The sequence below is a fragment of the Lutra lutra genome, chromosome 16 (assembly GCF_902655055.1).
Source record: "Lutra lutra chromosome 16, mLutLut1.2, whole genome shotgun sequence".
Taxonomy (NCBI): Eukaryota; Metazoa; Chordata; class Mammalia; order Carnivora; family Mustelidae; genus Lutra; species Lutra lutra.
This window is the reverse complement of record NC_062293.1, coordinates 31,042,776-31,062,884: the sequence shown is the minus strand read 5'-3', so window position 1 is coordinate 31,062,884 and position 20,109 is coordinate 31,042,776. Positions and strand designations below refer to the sequence as shown.

The window sequence follows — 20,109 nt, the reverse complement described above, 5'->3', positions numbered from 1 at the left end:
CTCAACATCCGCACATGAATCCATGTGATACAATATATTAATAAAAGAAAGAATATGAATGATATGATACTCTCAATGTCAAAATGTCAAAAAAACATTTGACAAAGTACAGCACCCTTTCTTGATCAAAACTCTTCAAAGTATAGGGAAAGTGTCATCAAAGCCATCTGTGAAAAACCCACAATGAATATCATTCTCAAGGGGGAAGAACTGGGAGCTTTACCCCTAAGGTCAGGAAGATGGCAGGGATGTCCACTATCACCACTGCTATTCAAAATTTTGGATGTTTAATTCAAAATGGTATTACTAGAAGTCCTACCCTCAGCAACCAGACAACAAAAAGAAATAAAAGGCATCCGAATCAGTAAAGAAGAAGTCAAACTCTCACTCTTTACAGATGATATGATACTGTATGTATCAGTCCAAAAGACTCCACTGCAAAACTACTAGAACTCATACAGGAATTCAGTAACATGTCAGGATATAAAATCAATGCACAGATATCAGTTGCATTTCTATATGCCAACAGCAAGACAGAAGAAAGAGAAATTAAGGAGTCAATCCCATTTACAATTGTACCCTAAACCATAAGATACCTAGGAACAAACCTAACCAAAGAGGCAAAGAATCTGTACTCAGAAAACTATAAAGTACTCATGAAAGAAATTGAGGGAGACACAAAGAAATGGAAAAACATTCCATGTTCACGGATTGGAAGAACAAATACTGTGAAAATGTCTATGCTACCTAAAGCAATCTAAACATTTAATGGAATCCCTATCAAAATACCATCAATTTTTTTAAAGAAATGAAACAAATAATCCTAAAATTTATATGGAGCCAGGAAAGACCCCAAATAACCAGAGGAATGTTGAAAAAGAAAGCCAAAGTTGGTGGCATCACAATTCCAGACATCAAGCTCTATTACAAAGCTGTCATCATCAAGACAGTATGGTACTGGCACAAAACCAGACACATAGATCATTGGAAGAGAATAGAGAGCCCAGGAATAGACTCTCAACTCTAGGGTCAATTAATCTTTGACAAAGCAAGAAAGAATGTCCCATGGAAAGAAGACAATCTCTTCAACAAATGGTGTTGGGAAAATGGGACAGCCAAATGCAGAAGAATGAAACTGGACCATTTCCTTACACCACACACAAAAACAGACTCAAAATGGATAAAGACCTCAATGTGAGACAGGAATCCATCAAAATCCTTGAGGAGAACACAGGCAGCAACCTCTTTGACCTCAGCTGCAGCAACTTCTTCCTGGGAACACTGACAAAGGCAACGGGAAGCAAGGGTAAAAATGAACTAGTGGGACTTCATCAAGATAAAGAGCTTTTGTGCAGCAAAGGAAACAGTCTACAAAACCAAAAGGCAACCAAGAGAATGGAAGAAGATAATTGCAAACGACATATCAGATAAAGGACTAGTATCCAAAATCTATAAAGAACTTACCAAACCCAACACCCAAGGAACAAATAATCCAATCAAGAAATGAGCAGAGGACATGAACAGACATTTCTGCAAAGAAGACATCCAAATCACCAACAGACATATGAAAAAGTGCTCAACATCACTCAGCATCAGGGAAATACAAATCAAAGCCACAATGAGATACCAACTCACACCAGTGAGAATCGCTTAAATTAACAAGTCAGGAAATGACAGATGCTGGTGAAGATGCGGAGAAAGGGGATCCCTCCTACATTGTTGGTGGGAATGCAAGCTGGTGCAGCCACTCTGGAAAACAGCATGGAGGTTCCTCAAAAAGTTGAAAACAGAGCTACCCTATGACCCAGCAATTGCACTACTGGGTATTTACCCTAAAGATATAAATGTAGTGATCTGAAGGGGCACGTGCACCCGAATGTTTATAGCAGCCATGTCCACAATAGCCAAACTATGGAAAGAACCTAGATGTCCATCAACAGATGAATGGATAAAGAAGATGTGATATATATCTACAATGGAATACTATGCAGTCATCAAAAGAAATGAAATCTTGCTATTTGTGATGTAGTGGATGGAACTAGAGAGTACTATGCTGAGCAAAGTAAGTCAATCAGAAAAAGACAATTATCATATGATCTCCCTGACATGAGGAATTTGAGAGGCAGAGTGTGGGTTTTGGGGGGTAGGGAAGGAAAAAATGAAACAAGATGGGATTGGGAGGGAGAGAGACCACAAAAGACTCTTAATCTCACAAAAGAAACTGAGGGTTGCCGGAGGGAGGTGGGTAGGGAAAGGGTGGTTGGGTTATGGACATTGGGGAGGGTATGTGATATGGTGAGTGCTGCGGAATGTATAAGCTTGATGACCTTTGACCTGTACCCCTGGGGCAAATAATACATTACATGTTAATAAAAATAATTAAAAAAAAAAAGAAATAACATTACATACAAGAAATTCTCAGGAAAAAGTACAGCTGATTTTTCACCAGAAAACAACAGAGGCCAGAGGGAAGTGGAATGACCATTCCAAATGCCAAAACAAAGACTGTCAAATAAGACTTTTAAATAAGAGTTTCTCTATACAGCAAAACAACTCTTCAAAAATGAAGGTGACAGTAAGACATTCATGGATAAAGAAATACTAACAGAATTTTACAGCAGACCTTTCCTACAAGAAATATTAAAGGGAGGGACAACTGGGTGGCTCAGTCTTTTAAGTATCTAACTCTTTTTTTTTTTTTTTTAAAGATTTATTTATTTATTTATTAGACAGAGATCACAGGCAGGCAGAGAGAGAGGAGAAAGCAGGCTCCCTGCTGAGCAGTGATCCCGATGCGGGGCTCAATCCCAGGACCCTGGGATCATGACCTGAGCCAAAGGCAGAGGCTTTAACCCACTGAGCCACCCAGGCGCCCCAAGTATCTAACTCTTGATTTCAGGATTGTGAGACTGAGCCCCATGTTGGGCTCCTTACTCAGTGGAGAGTCTGCTTGAGATTCTCTTTCTTCCTCTTCCTCTTCCTCTGCCCCCACCTCTAAAAATAAATAAATAAAACTTTAAAAAAGAGAGAGAAATATTAAAGGGAATCCTTCAGGCTGAAATGAAAGGATACTAGACAGTGACTCAAATCCACACAAGGAAAGAAAGAGCATTGGTAAGGAAACTATGGAGGTAAATATAAAAGGTAATAAAAATATAAGACAATATAAGTCTATCTTTTGTTTGTAACTCTTCTATTCTGATTAAAGACAATGAAATGAAAATGAAGAAAACAATTCTATTATTGCATGACATTAAAGAGATTAAAATACTGAGGAATAAATTTAACAAAAGAAGTACAAAATGCATTAACTTTTCCTCAGTTACTGTTTTCATATGCCATATGATTCCTGCTGGGAATTTTAGTAACATACTGCATCATTCCTGGAGCACCCAGATAACTGTCTAGAAAACTCTCTGCATTTCTGTACTAAATTTAACTGGGGAAGAAAAAGAGACTCAAATGTTGAATGAAATACCTGATGGGCAAAACAGATACAAAATCCTAGGAGGAGAACTGGCAGGGAAATTGTTTTCCTTGTGTTAAGTCTGGGATGTCACTCTTCAGAGGGCATTCCTTGTTAGCCACTTTTACTGAAACAGGCTGAGATCTATGGTTATATTTTACTCCATTCTTCAACCTCAGATAATCATGATAAGTTTTTTTTTTTAAAGATTTTTTATTTATTTATTTGACAGAGAGTTCACAAGTAGACGGAGAGGAAGGCAGAGAGAGAGAGAGAGAGAGAGAGGGAAGCAGGCTTCTTGCTGAGCAGAGAGCCCGATGTGGGACTCGATCCCAGGACCCTGAGATCATGACCCGAGCCGAAGGCAGCGGCTTAACCCACTGAGCCACCTAGGCGCCCCTAATCATGATAAGTTTTACGCACAGTATTAAAAGTAAGGACTTTGGGGTGCCTGGGTGGCTCATTTGGTGAGGCGAGTAACTCTTTGATTTAGGCTCAGGTCACAATCTCAGGGTTGTGAGATGGAGTCCTGCATCAGCCTTCACACTCAGCAGGGCGCTTGCTTGAGATTCTGTCCCCTTGTCCCTCTGCCCTTACCACTCGTGTTGTCTCTCTCCCAAATAAATAAATAAACCTTAAAAAAAAGGTAGGGACTTTGATATGAGGCTGATCTAACTTTGGGTTTGGCTCTTCTACCTATTAACTGCATGACATTGGGCAAATTATTTACTGTCCTTAACCTTCAATTTCGTTATCATTACCAGTATTCCTTATCTAAATCATAAAAATCATGTCTAAAAAGAATATTAGAGTCTTAAATGAGACAATACATACGAATTATTTAGCAAAGTGCCTGAAAGAAACAGATGTTCAAAAAATACTTATTTCTAGCCTGCTGCTCTCAGGCAACTATTGCTTGCTGCTTTCTAGAAAGGCTTCCTTTTCTAGAATGTCATACAAATGGAATAATCACTATGCACTCTCTCTTTTTTTTAATCTGCCTCCTTTAACTCGGCTTAATTATCTTGAGATTCACCTACATTGTTATGTCTATCGGTAGTTCTTCATTTTTTAATTGCTGAGTAGTATTCTGTTGGATGGGTATATCCTATTAATCAATTTTTAGGCATTATGTAAATAAGGAAAAACTCTTGGAGTTTCTCTAAGGAAATAAATGTATCTTTTCTTTTCTTCATTCACAGAGGCTTTAGGGGACCTGAGCTCCAAAGAGAAGAGCAAACAGATCTGTTGATTGAAGGTGGGCTGGTCTCTGCAATACAGCTACAGGGCCAGAATTTAGGAGACAGGAAAAGAACCTGTATAGGAAAGCTAGTCTCTAGTTTTATACTTTCTTTTTCCATCCTAATAGTTTCTTTTCTCCCACAATATTTAATAAAGGTCATGTTAAATGTTACAGCCTGCCAGACATTTAAGAAAAAAAAAATACCAATTCTACACAAAACTCTTCCAAAAATTTGGTTTCATTTTTGAGGCTAGCATTGCCCTGTTATCAATACCAGAAAACAGGCATTACAAGAAAAGAAAACTACTGCTCAATGTCTATCATAAACACAGAAGCAAAAAAGCTCAACATGATGTTAGCGAATAAAATCCAGCAATATACATAAAGGATAATACATCACAATCAAGTAGGGTTTATTCCAGGAAAGCAGGGTTATGTATAACATTCAACTGCTCATCAATGTAATTCATTTCATTAACAGAATAAAAAAAAATCATATAGTCATCTTAACAGATGCAAACAAAGAAGCATTTGACATTATTCCACATCTGTTCATTTAAAAAAAAAAAAAAAGCTTCCAGGAATATAAGGGAACTTCCTCAACCTGATAAAGACAATCTACAAAAATCTACAGACAACATTATACTTAACTATTAAAGACCAAGAGATTCCTCCTAGGATTAGTAACAAGGCATGGATGTCCATTCCTATGTCTTCTGTTATACTGGGCATTCTAGCTAGAGTAGCAAGGCAAGAAAAATAAGGCATAAACACTGGAAAGAAAGCAAGCCTTCATTTGCAGATGACATGAGCATTTTGTAGAATAGTCTAATAAATCTATAAAAATCTACTTAGCAATAAACAAAATGAAAGCAAAACTTGTACACTTGAGACTACATGACATTAATGAGTAAAATTAAAGAAAACCTAGATAAACAGAGGTGTATACTTTCTTTATGGATCAGATCAGAAGAATCACTATTGTTAAGATGTTAATTCTTCCAAACTTAACACTAGATTCAATGCAGTCCCAATGTAGCAGGTTTGGTTTTGTTTTTTTTTTAAGAAATCAAAAAGCTGATTCTGAAATTTTTATAAAAATGGAAGGATCTAAAATAGCCAAAACAACTTTGAAAAAGAAAAAAAAAAGTTGTAAAGCTTACACTATCTGATTTCAAGACTTGGTATAAAATCATGGTGATCAAGATCTGTGGTATTGGTATAAAGATAGCTCTCCAGATAAAGACTGTGGCATAAAGACAGACATACAGATTAAATGAAACCAAACAGACAGTCTAGAAATAGTATGCACATATTTGATGGACTGATTTTTGACAAAGATGTCAAGGTAATTCAATAGGGAAGAAAAAGTTTTCCAATAACTAGTGCTGGGACAATGAAATATCTGTATGCAAAAACAAAACCTCAACCCCTACTTCATACCATATATAAAAAATTAACTTGAAATGAAATAGATTAGAGACCAAGCTGCAAAAGCTCACACTGTAAAACTTCCAGAAAAAAACACAGGAGAAAATCTTCGTGAACTTGAATAAGACAATGATTTCTTAGAAGAGGCACAGAGAGCACAAACCGTAAAACAAATTGATGAATTACACTTTATGAAAATTAAAAATTTCAATTCTTTATTACAGCATAATCCCAGCTACACTTTTAATACACCTGGGCCAAGCTTTAAGGAAAGAGTGATAGTAGCCTGGAGAATCCAGACCCAAAATGGCAAGAATTATCTGTGGAGAGTGGAGCTTCCCCAGATTTACTTTAAAACCACCTATTCCCTGGGTTCTGGCTGCTTGCTCTAGTAGATAGCCTTGGCTGCCACAATTTTCCTGACTCCAAACACCAGCTGTATCAAGTGAAGGGTGGGTTCTGGCATGGCCCCCACCATGCTTGCTGTGACAGTAGCTGCAACAGCTCTGACCCGACCAGACCCACGGAAGGAGGCTCCAGCTTTACTCATGGCTACCATGAGGGACTGGGTCACTATCTGGAAATGTGAAAACTGGACCAAGGCGAGGCAGGGGACCGGAAGTAGCCCTCAGATGATTTCTTCTCCATTCTTCCTTTATGGACTGTTTTGAGGGCTTCTTAGAAGCAATCACACACACACAAACCCCTGGATGTATTTTCTCGTGAAGCCTTGGCTAGTTCAGTTACAAACCACCTATATTTGTGTTCCCTTCTTTCTCTACTCATTTCCCTTTTACCATGATGGCTCCATTCTTAATGCCCTGAGGTTGTGTCTCCCAATACCCAACAGAACATTCACAATTGGCTTTGCCTCGGGTTTTACTTTCAAGGCTAAGACAAAATATAATAATAGCCCTATGAGAAAGTTGGGACTATCCTTATACCATCATTTGCAAGCAGGGACACTGAGGCCCGGAGAGGTTAGGTAGTTTACCTAAGATTCTATAGCCAGTAAATGGAGGCAGGATTGAATCTGACTCCAATGTCCACGCTCTTAGCAATTCTGCTATTATTCTGCCTGAGGGTGCTTGGTCTGGCTCTCTGCCAGTTTCTTCCTAGACCTTGATTCTAAAGAGAAGATCCTGTCCTTGTTATGAGTTGTGGCACATCCAGAGTCCCTTTTCCAGAGGAGTTTGGTTGTGGGACTTTCTTATCATATTCGTATTGTGAAAAAAGATCTGAGCCAGTTTGGATGAGGAGCAGTTGTAAGACAAAGCATATTAGAAACAGTAATTCTAGCCATTCTTGACAGCTGGGTAGACAGATACATTCAGCGAAGGGAACATTTCTGACTGGGACAAGATTGCTCTTCAGGCTGTGATGTGAACTAGGGACCTTTACACTTCAATCTGCCTGTCACTAGACAGAAAACAAAGTGTGACCCTTCTCCTATTCCCCACCCACTCTTACCATGACAGGTATGTCTTTGATTGCTAAGGAGTGGCTGATACTGTTACACTGATAATATGTAACAGGGCGGAAGCAGCCTTTCAGGTTCCTGTGCATTTAAAAAAATATATTCAGTTGTTCAGTGATAAGTTTCCAAATGTCAGTGGTGACTTCACAGTAGGAAGAAGACTTATTTTTGAAGTTTAAAAGGATGTTTATGAGGAAGAAGGTGAAAAGACAATTAATTTTGGTTCCGTAATTCGATAAACCCTTTGGGTGATCAACTTGGTAACCTATGTATCCTGTGACAGACCCTGGGACTTCAGGGGTGAGTAAGCCATAGCCATAGAGTGACCGACTATCTTGGTTTGCCTGGGACTGAGGGGGTACTCAGGATGCAGGACTTTTAGTGCTAAATCTGGGAAAACCCCAGGCAAGTTGATTACCCTACCTGTACCCCAACGAGTTCACAGGCTAACGAGGAAGACAGTTACACAAGTGTATGTATGTATGTTTGAAATAGTGTGATATGTAAGATTATGGAATAATGATAATGGCTTTTACTTCTATAGCACTTTCTGAGTCAGGCGCTCTTCAGAATAATACCTGTGCAGAATGTGCATCAGCTCTCTGAATCCCAAAATAGCCTTGTGAAGTAAGGACTACTGTTATCCCCACCTTATGTAGTAGGGAATTAGGGAACTACTAAGGGGGCAGATCTGGGATTCAAATGGAGGCAATATGGATTTGAGAGATGATTTGAGAGCTTAGCCTTTCAACGGTGCTCTCAAAAGTTTAAAGCAAGATATAGTATAGAGGGATGAATGACAGGAGAAGTCATGGGAGAAGAGGGTATAGGGGAATGAGTTAGAGATGTTGATGACTGAGCAACATTTTGAACAATGAATGAGGAATCAACGAGCAGGAAGGAAAGGAAAGGGCATTCCAGATATAAGAGCTCAGGTTAGGACATGTCATAGTATTGCTAGCGGGCTCATGTCCACAGGGGCTCTAATGGAATTCTTTTGGGCTCTGACACTTCCAAAGGATATTTCAACCTTCACACTAGGACCTTGGGAAAGAAGTCTGGAAAGATAGCAGGGCTAGGCCACAAGGGTTTTGCATACCATTATGAAGGACAATAGATTTCAACCTGTTCACAAGAGGGAAGCACTAGAGAAAGGCTGAGATTTGCATTTTTGGAGAATCACTCTGGTAGTTTCCAGAGGGTGGTTTGAAGGGGACCGGTGACAGGCACAACCAAATATAAGGCCCCTGAATAAGTCCCCATGAGAGCTGGTGACTTCAACTCCAGCATGTGAGAATGGGGATGGAGAGGGCTAGGCAGATTAAAAAGAGGGAGAAAGTAAGATAGACCAAACTTGGTTAGTGATTGGATGTAGGGATATAAGGAGTTAGGAAACCTGAGGATAGCTTTTGTTAGTTCTGCTTAGTTGACTAGATGCCAAATGGTTCCACCAATAATTAAGAAAAGAGGAGAAATGCAGGGGGACAAGTGGATCTAAAAGGGGAAAGATGGTGAGTTTAGCTTTCTACATGTGACTCTCAATGGTCTAGAGGAAAACCATCTAATTCAAGCATCCCATAAAAAGAAGGAAATAGCTTGTCCTAAGGCTACTTAATTTTCTGATCAAGAGTGAAAGAATAAAAGGGCACTTGGGTGGTTCTGTGGGTTGTGCGTCTAACTCTTGGTTTCGGCTCAGGTCGTGATCTCAGGTTGGTGAGATCAAGCCCCATATCGGGCTCTGCATTCAGAGGGAGTCTGCCTGAGATTCTCTCCTCCTCCCCCACCCCTACCCTTCACCCCTGCCCTCTGGTTAGCATGTGTGCAGTCTCTAATAAATAAATAAATAAATAAATAAATAAATAAATCTTAAAAAAAAGAGTGAAGTGGTCATTACAAGAGAAGTTCTTGGAAACAGGTATGAAATAAATAGAAAGCAGAAGAATTAATATAGCATTAAGGCAACATCCTTTGGGTTTTCCCTGAATTTAATACATTCACTTATGATAAGCTATGAGTGTCTTAATTTGTTATTCCTCCTAAGAATATTTGTTTTATAAAAGACGGCAATATTTAACTGAATCCCTGATGAAAGAATTTCAGGTACCTTAATCCTATAGATGGGACAATTCTTTTGGCCAATGAGTCTTCCAGAATTCCTCAAATAAATCATAGTACATTTATACCTACTAATTCCATGTGCATGGGTAGGGGGGTAATTTGAACATAAATTCTATGAAGAGGTTCTACTTATCCTTGAACTAACTCCTCTCAAAATGTTTATTTCAAAAAATTTAAGATCTTCAGTATCGTGGTGTCTTAAGTATATAAAGTTAGTTATTACTGACTAGTACTGATAAAAATTACTTACATAACCTATTTATTTGAAGTTGTTTTTTTTAAATGCCATTTTTCAGTTCTATTCTCCCTTTCTAATCCCCTGAGGATGATCATGCTTCCTTCAGAGTGCCCTGTATCCCTCTGATGAGGAATCAACACCCCATATAAACCCTCATCCACAGGTTTCTGATGCCTGGTCTCTGGATTGCCGTGTGTGAACAATGATCTTGACTACCTATTCCATCTTTAATTGGAAAGCTTTAAGTAGTACCTCATGGATAAACTAAGTGAACTTAGCATGTCTTCTTTGAAACAATCAGGAAGGGGGGGAAAAAAAGGAAGAACGGAGATCCAGGGAAAGTAAGGGGTTTGCTAAAGGCACACAGTTTGGGAATGAGTAGAGGTGCCCTGCTATCCTGATATCTCTAACCATGAGGCAATTCCATCTCCTTCTTGTTAGAATGCCATCGTTTGTGAAATAGCCAAATCACATGGGAGAATGACCCTGCTCTGATTATTGAGTGGTCTGGGATCCTTTCTACTCTGCAAAATTTTGCCCATCTCTCAGATTTCCTAACTTTGGTTTTTATTTAGAAAAGCATGCTGTTTACTATTCTACCATCATCCATCTTTGTCAGCATCCAAGGCCACAACTCCAACTGAAAGGCCAGTGATACACTGCAGATAGAGTGCACCAAAGATAGTAAACTCTATATAACATTTATATGGATTCCGAACCAACCAGAAATGGATTGGTGAGGCCCTAATGCCTTGCAGTAGCCAGGCAAAGAAAAGACGAAGAAGACATGATAGCGGCAGTGGTGGTGGGAAAAGCAATAGCTTGCTCCATTCACCTTTCCCCTCTGCAGAGGTTGGCTTGCATCTCATTTAGGACAGGAAGAAATCAAGTGAGTACAGGGATTTTGTGTTCCAGCAGAGAAGCAAAATCAGATTTGATTATAAGTGGTACTCCCAGTGGCCTTGGCAGAGCCAAGGACCAGCATGGGTAATAAGACCCTTACAATATCCCACTTTGAACCTGGTATGCCCTATCGACCATGTGTCTTCATAGAATAAAAAAAAAGGATGTAAGGCATATGGGTACAGAAGTCACGGTGGATCAAGCAAGGGTTTGCATGCATGTCCACTGTATGTCCTCAGCAGGTGCCTCAACATCACAGTCATGATGCTGTGTACAGGCACGCTCACCCAGGATGGACAGAATGCTGGTAGCCCACTCTGCATGTCTAGCTAGATTAAAGACAAGATGCCTGGGTTTACATTTAGGATTATCAGCACGATGGGATCCACCTTTACCCAATCCAATAGGTATTTTTGTAGGTACTCAGGAACCCGACTGGGAAATGATCTGATACAACAAAAGAATATTCTGTTTTTCATAGCTCTTGTTAATCTGTTTGGCAAGCACATAATGTCCTCAAGCTTGCTACAAATAAAATGCCTAATTATCAGAAATGGGGCTTCCCCACCCCCATTCTCGCCTCTCCACATGGATGTGTTTGTGCTTGTGTGTGTTCTTCGTGGACTGCCTGCAGCTAACTTTGGAAGATGCACATTTTTTTATATCATTTAAACCGCAGCAACACACATACATTTAAAAAATAATCAGTGAATTAGAAAGCCCCACATTCATATGAAGAAAGACAACAATAAATTTTACTTACCAGTTTAGGTTGTTCGAGGCAGCAGAGGAACAAGTTGTTGGTAATTGTCCAGCGCTTTCATTCAATAAATCACATTGGCTTTGCTTTCTCCTGTGGCTCAGCCTCTGCGCAAAGCAAGCGAACCTCCTTCCTATTCTGTGTAAAGAATAAAATGCGAACAGGATCAGTTCAGGCAAGAGCTGAAGTCCATGATCACTAAGCTACTCCTGCTGCAAAATAAAAGAGCAAATGATGCATGGGGAGGAAAGGGGAGAGGAAAACAGCTTGGCTCGAATCTAGGTGTATTCTCAGGACTGCAACCCTGAGAAGGCTTGATTTCTCAATCTCTTGTGCATGTAGTAGAAGGATGCCATGACTTCAGTGTGTCTTTAGCCTATTGTGTTGGTGAGGTCCATTAGGAACGGCACGTAGGGACAAGCTTCATGGCAAACAAGCCAGAATCAGAACTGGCTGTCACTCAAGGATGAGCAGAGGGGCAGCAAGGCAGTCAGTTAGTTTTGCACTCTATCAACTGCAGGCAAAGAAATATCGTCTGGCATCCAAGAGCCCATCCAGCGATCTGTGACTGCAAATGATCGACAGCTCTCCTGGGACCAGACGCCCCCTTACTCCCACAGCTCCCTGGGATGAGCAGCACACAGGTGGCCACCGCATTCCCCCACCTAAGGCACCTGTGCAATCCTTTACAAGCTCCCAGCAAGAGGTAAGAAAGCTTCCAATCTGGTCGGAGCTGCTCAAGCATTGCTAGAGTTTTCGCCTGAGTAGGTTCTGAGGAAGTAGTCTGCATATCTCGGACTTAAGATATGAGGAGGCTCAGTCTTAGGAGGAAGATTCCAGTGCTCCTTTCATGCCGGCTACGTACCGGTGCACCTGGCTCCTTTAATGACGTTATGCCTTACATGACTAATGAAACACAGAGAACGAATTTCCTAGAAAGCCACTTATTTAAGCAGTTTTCATGTTTCTCTCTGAAATAAAATGGCAAATGACCTTCACAGGCTGCTTTTATGTTAGGGAGACATTGCTGATTGAGAGCACATATTAACAGCTCCCCTCCCCCCCAGCACACAGATACACACACACACCCAGACGTTCCTAGCAACAGCATTAAGAATCTTTCTAAAGATCTCTTCAGATTCTCTCTCTGCCAAATGAAAGCTTAGCTGCTATGATGACTTCAGAAATAGTTTTGGACCCTTCTACTAGGCACTGACTCTGGTATGTTATTTATACTGAGAGCCAAATCACCTCCCAAATTTTGAATGCAACTTTGTAGCAAATCAGGAGAAAGTCTTAGTTATAAACAAGAGGGTGGAGTGTTAGTCTTTTGGCCTGGTAATTAATTAGAATCCTGGGAATGGCATCTTGTGTTCCTAAAAATCTTCCCCTTCCTAGAGACAGCATTTCATTCTGGCGGCTGACTCGTCCTAGACAAGTGTCTGCTCTGGAGTTGGGATCTGAGGCGAAACTCCGTGACTCATAAAATCTCCCATAGAGGGGTGCAGGTTAGCTTTTCACAATTGTCTTACTTTTTCTTTTCTCATTCGAAAGGCAAAATCTCTCTTTGGAATATTTTTTTTTCCTCTCCCTCTCCTTAGACTTATTTGTCCATGGAAGCATTGCTATGAATAATCTAATTTGGCAATATTCATGCCTTTGAGGTTCAGAAGGCTATTTTTTCAACAAGGATTAAGAAAGAGTCAGGCTACCCCTTTGCAGCTTAAGCCTAAATGATCGCCAGGTAAAACTTTATTCTCATCTCTAAACAAACTTTGACTTTAATGCAGATTTACTTAAATTCTGTCTGCTGGGGAAAGCCAGGTGACTGAGTCGTTCTACTAAGGTTAGGGGCTGCCTCCAAGGGGTCATGATTCAATCTGCCATGCAAACCTAAGGGGATGAAGCTTTAGTAATGGTGCCATCGCTTCCAGGACCAAATGCCCAACACTGAGTCATGTTATGCATCTCCTGTCCACTGCACTCATTCATCCATTCATTCCTCTTAACAAACAGAACTTAAGTTTATTAAGTACTCAGTACTTGTGTCACATTGTGCTAAATATTTTAATGTTACCAAAAAGTTTATCAATGAGAACTAGCAAAATTCCCTGTTTTTTGGCTCTGCCAAAAATGGCAGATCCTTGGACATGCCATCCTATCTCTCAATTCCAGAATCCTGCATATGATATTCTTCTGCCCCAACACTCGGTCCCTTTTGTCTGGATAACTCATGTACAGCGCTAGAGTCTTGGCTTAAACATCACCCCTCCATGATACTTTTCTGGCCCTTGGGCTGTTGGGCTCCCCACTCTGCGGTCCTAGAGCACCTTCTTGCCCTTCGTGATATCCATCACATTTTGTTCTACTTACTTGCTTTACATTAGCCATCCCTATTTTGCTCTAAGAGTTTAAGTGTGAAGTCTCCTATTCACTGCTCTATTTCCAGGCTAGCAGAATTCCTGGCACATAGAAGGCATTCAATAAATATTTAGAGAGTGTTTGGTTGAAGTGCTTAGCATGTATCTGTTGAATGAATAAACCATTTCAAAGAATAATAGTGGTCTTACAATTGAAAGGGACCCTAAAGTTCCCTTAGTGCCATCTAAATTTTTCTTGCCAACTGGCCATCCAGTGAAGTCTCACCTCCTCTAATTATTTCTTCTCAATTCATCTCAGCCCAGAGTGATCACACACTTATTTTGTCCCCTGGCCTCCAGCACTTTCATGGCATGTTCTTGCTTTTTGTCTTCCAGCTGTTTCCCAGCCGTTATTTCCTCTCTATAGACTAGTATTCCCCACAATGCCAAGCATAAGCCTGCAGTTATTTGATGCTTGATACATTCAATAGCAAATATTTGAACAGGGAGTTCAATGATCAGTCTTAGGTGCCTGGGTGGCTCAGTCAGTTAAGCATTTGCCTTCGGCTCAGGTCATTGATCCCAGGGTCCTGGGACTGAGCCCCACGTCGGGCTCCCTGCTTAGCGGAGAGCCTGCTTCCTCCTCCCCCTCTGGTGCTCGTCCTACTTGTGTGCGCTCTCTCTCTCTCTCTCCCTCTGACAAACAAAATCTTTAAAAGACACGATCAGAGTTGCACTTTAGGAATATTACTCTGGTATTGCGGAAGAATGGATTACATTGGCCAGGCCGAGACAGGACTCTAATAATGACCACAGCACAGAGATAGAATTTAAAAAGAGCTTTGTGTTTCTTTGCCTCCGCCTCCCCCCACCACCCCACCCTCCACATCATAATACCCGTGTTCTCATCTGGAACACTGAGAATGTTTGTTCCACACTCAGCACTTCCCCTCCACCCAATTCCACCCCCAGAGTTAGCTCACTTGCTTAGGTTATTTGTGAACATGTCTCACTAATTCAAGCTCCTCTGAAGACAGGGATTACATTTTAGCTCATCTGTATCTTCTTTCTTTAGCCATTACACTGCCTGGCCTGGTGTCTCTAGAGAGTTAAGTGCTCAGTCAGTATTAAGAAAGACACCTTCTTTATGCAAAGCGCAGGATAAAGCACTATGATGAGGCGGGGAACAAAGATGAAGAGGTCTCTTTTCAACGATAAAAGGGCTCTCTTTAGGGAGAGAGAATCAGTACTTCCTTCCTAGATGCTTAGGGAAGATTCACAGAGAAGTTCGCGTTTGCACTGATCTGGCAGAATGAAGACCTCTAGGGGTTGAACAGAAGAGAAGGAAATGGAGTTGATGCACAGAATTCCTACAATGTTTAGGGAATGACAAGTAATCCACCTGGGCTGGAGTACATGTGGAGGGTAAGATCTAATGGAATTCCAGCTGCAGAAATAGGTTGGGGTGGGATCGGGGTATGTGTGAATTCGATGTTAGAGTTTGGACATTTTTCCTAGAGATGACAGGGATTTGGGCAGGAGAATGGCAGCGCTGACGATTAAGCTCCCTCTGGTCTAGCCACTGAGGCCTGAGAACTGAAGTGGGGAGAGCCAGGAAGCAGGAAGATGTGGATGGCCAGGGCCTGTGGAACTGGAAAACAGAAGCTGACCCTCGGGCACACTCTGGAGGAGGACCTGTCAGCGGTGCAGCTGAGAGTGAAGGAAGAAGGGAGAGGGAGTAAGCAAGAAGCTGAAGATGGCCTGAACGTTTTGTGTGACAGCAGATGATGGTGACACCAAGGATGCGGGTGCACAAACACAGGGCTAATGTAGGCATTCATGACATGGTCTGTGCAACTTGTGAAGGTAGAGGCAAGAGCGAGAGGCCAAGTCCTTGCAGCCATGTGGAAAGTGCCTGGACTGCTCTGAAGAAGCCATTCAATAGTGACCAAAGAGGTCAGTTCAGGCTGTGGTGGACCAACTACCCCTGGCAACACACGGGGCCATCTGCAAGGGAACGGACACAGAGTCTCCACAGAAAGAGGACTTCCTGGTGCTGGGCTTCATATCTCAGAGTTGTAGAGCTTGGTGGAAGAAAGTCTAGCTGGCGATGAGGAGTTTGAGTCCTGGAGATGCTTCTCACTGGCTGAGTGACCTTGGGTAAGTTATTTTCTATCCACCAGGTCTCAGCTTTCTGACTTGGCAAGTGAGGGAGTGGGGCCAGTTACTTCAAAGGCCCCTTTTGTACTCTCCTCTGATTTGTGAAGTGCCACGTTGAGAATTTCAGGATACTTGTGAAACAAGGCCAAAGCCCACCAACATCAGAGACTAGCAATGTCCACTCTCTCCTGCAAAACCATGTCCTTATTTTGAGAATGTTCATATATCACTGCAAATGCATGTCCGCCCTGTGGTTAGTTCTATGTGGTTAGTTTGTAAGACATAAATTTAAATTGATCGCTTTTTGATGACCTTTTTCTAACAATTTTTCACTCTTTTTTTTCAGCAAAGATTTTTTTTTTTTTTTTTAGGGGTGCCTTTTCATCGGAGTCTCAAAATTAAATTATGGGAAGAAAGCAGCAGTCCCTTACTGTGGTCAGCAAAGAGTCTGGCCAGCCTACTTCCGCTCCCTAATCTCCTGACCTTCCTCAGGGCGCGGCCACTCAGGAATAGCTCTGATTCTTTTTTCAAAAATAAAATGTGCTACTTATCAAAAGCTGCTCAAAAGGAGACAAAAAAAAAAAAATCCAAAAACCTAACACCCCAGGGTGTATCTGAACATGCTTATTATGTGCGAAGTTGTTAGTCATGAATGTAAAACTCTTCCTCCTCCTCCCTCTCAATTACTAAGCCCCAAAGAAAAAAGGAAACAGCGGTGGGGGAGGGCAGTGGCTATTCAGTCCAAAGCAGACCTTTTCAAAAGGTGCAGACTGTTCATAGGCATGCTATTTCTTGATTATTTTGTTTTAAGTACCAGCTGACCTTTCAGACTAAAAGTAAAGGTCCCAAAATATCCTGAGAAACTCTCTTGCCCCCCCCCCGCCCTGCCTAAATCTTGGAGACTAGACTCATGACGTTCAGAAAGACTCTTCAAAAAGAGATGGGCCGTGTGACTTCTGCTGTGATTTGATGACAGAGTGTTTATCTGAACTAATCATGTGAGATTTTCCAGTGCTGGATTTTTGAGAAATGGGATTCTCTTAAGGAGGTTACAAACACTTCACTGAAAGCTTTCCAAGAACGGCTTCATGCCGCCTCTCAGCAGCCTCTCGCTGGGCTGTAGCACCGATGTGATAATCAGGGTCCGAGCTTCTGAAAAGTCTTCTTGTTCTGCCTGCCACCCTCCTTTCAGTCATCATAAGAATTCTCAAACTATGAATCCCCTATTGTCTGTGTGAGCCCGGGATCCCCTACACCATGCCGGGGAAGGAATGTGAACCTCCTAGGTCTGGTCCTAAGCCTCAACCCTGTCCAGCAGGTCACAAAGCCCCATTTATACTCGGCTCCAAAGTTTTATCATAATTCTTTATCTGCTCAGCCCCACATATCCTCTCGGGCAGTCAGGAGACGTTCGGTAATGAAGCCCATTTATCCTCATTTTCTCAATCGGCACACTTACGGTTCTAATATTTATGTTCACACTGTCCTAATTTTGAATGTCAAAGATACTATATGAGACAAGTAGCATTGCCAGAGGATAACTGAACTGAGAAGAGTTCACCAGCGACGGAGGTGCAATGGGCTTTGTCATACTACCAATCACTGCATCACCAATGGTTAATTTCAACAGCATGGTGGAAATGTAGGAACAAATACTGCCATTCATTCGACCCCTCCCGTGTGGCGTGCAGCACCGGCACTGCATTCTCCCACTCTGTGAAGAGGACTATCCGCTTTTTACTGGTGAGGAAACTAAGGCTCAAAGAGATTAATAAACTGGTTTCTGTGCATTTGGGGGCTGAGCTGAGACTCAAACCCAGACCTCTGACAATGAAGCTCAAAGCATTTGTACCTCTCTCCTTTGCCTCTTCCCAGAAATACAGTTTGTGAGTAACTTTAAATTAGTATAATGTAGCTATTTTTCATCACAAATACGTATAGAATTTTGAACTTAGGGCTGTTAAAAGGTTTTGGCCAACTGAATATGGAGATCTGTTCTGGTAAGTATTAGCACCCTGTTAGGTCAGAGTAAGAATTTGTGGCATATGGTTCACCTATCAATAGGTGGCAGTATTCACCTAAATCTCTCCAAGAGGAATTCGCACAGGTCACTTCTCCTCACAACCATCCCCAAGGCCATCTACGTTCTTTGATGCACTGGATTTTATCATAAAGAATAGCATTTACAATAATTGAGCTGCTAAGTGGATCTTCACCTTGCCTTTGGAGAGTGAGATCTGGACTGTAGTGGGTTGTGTGATAGGGAGTCGTGCCATCACAGAGACCTCGGGAACCCCCCTCCATTCGGGACATTTGTTTGGCCATTTCTTTGGGGAAAGTCTTTTGTTTGCAACAGGAAGTCAAAGATGATTTGTGTCTTCATCTACTTTAAGGATGTTATGGAGAATTTTTGAATAATTTAAAAATAAAATTATTAATGCCCTAGGATTTGGTAATTCAGATGCTTGTAATTCAGAGAAAGTTTGCTCAGATCAGGATGATAAAGCAACTGGCAGACCTCATGGTTTCAGTGTGGTTTCAAAATCTATGTATATGTACACGCATCCGGCAAATGGATGAATCTTCACCAGGATGCATGAAAACTGGGTCCATAAAGTAAGTAAGTGCTCAATTCACAAGTCAAAGCAGTCAAGTTGATGAGGTCAGACGATTGAAGCATAAATGACCACTAGATTTCAGGCAGACTTCTCTTCCCCCTAATCCTATGTATCCTCTTCTCTTTTTTTCTGTAAAGAAAATCTTCGTAACAAAAATACCTTTAGTTAAAAGTATTAGTACAGAATCTGTCTCTATTTTCCAGCTGCTTGTAATAAGAGTCTGCCGGGTAGGATTTAGTTTTACAAAGTCAGGAAAACAGGTGTGGTGGCTGATAAAAGATAAGCTGAGAGAGTCTTAGGCCTATTTTTATGTTGACTTCCCCATATTCATTTGGGATACCTGGAATTGATTGTCAGAAACGATGGAGAAGCGCAGTGATATTAGATGAGGAGTCCTGACTCTCAGAAATTAAGAAGTTGACTCAAGAAGATTCTCAGGAGACCAGGTTCAAAAGAATTCAGACTGGCTGGTGAATCAAGGTGGAAGGCTTCAGAGACGGCATCTTAACTTTCTCTTTTATGTTTCCAAATGGAATGAGTGTCTTTCTCTCCTCTCACTGCAGCATTTGTAACTAATGTTAGCGCGCTCTGTACAGTCTACCTTCGCTAGGATTACTTGAGGCCCCACTTCCCTTACTGGGCTGAGATCGCCAGGACAGCGGGACACAGGCCTCCCTAACTTTCGATTTTGCCTCTCAGCTCAAGGACCTGGGCCTTGTGTATGGTAGATGATGTCCAATACATATAGGTTTAGTTGAACTGAATTAGAGAACTCAGATAAACACATCTTACACTTCCCTTCCTAGATTTAAAGAAAAATTGCAGCTCGGGTGTTAGAAACCATGCCTGGGTCACATTTCTTGTTTGTCATCTGGTTCTTTCATTTTAAGATTGCATTGGTAAGTGACTGAAGGCATATTATGCCAAAGCCCACCCCATGCCCCAGAACTATTAGTTAACTAATTTTATATCCTTGGCAAGGCCACCTTATTTTGTAGGATGCCCTGGCCACATGAAGGTTAAGTGCAGAGGTAGGCAAAAAAGCTGTTACAAGGGACGTTAAGTGACCTGCATCTAGTAGATCATTCCAATCACTAATGTTTCCTGCTTTTGTGGTTTAGAGACCCAACCTGCACTGAAAAGCCCAGCACTACAATGCTGTTTCCTAATGGTAGCTATCATTGTTTCCCATATTAGGGCATAGCTAAGCACAAGGGGACATTCATCTTCAAAAGCTTACAAAATTACATTCAACCCATTAGGCATATCAGGAGCTATTGCCATGCTTGGGAAATGAATTACCCAGCTGAATATCACAGGCATAATGAAGTTGTC

The 20,109-nt window shown here is 41.3% G+C and overlaps 1 protein-coding gene across 1 annotated transcript in view; it reads right to left on the bottom strand.

Moving 5' to 3' along the window:
• Positions 1–20,109, bottom strand: part of ANKFN1 (ankyrin repeat and fibronectin type III domain containing 1) — a 518,608-nt gene that overhangs the window by 155,967 nt on the left and 342,532 nt on the right. The window contains exon 5 of the mRNA XM_047708413.1: positions 11,640–11,774. Coding sequence (XP_047564369.1) covers positions 11,640–11,774 — 135 coding nt within the window. The remainder of the gene's footprint in view (positions 1–11,639; positions 11,775–20,109) is intronic.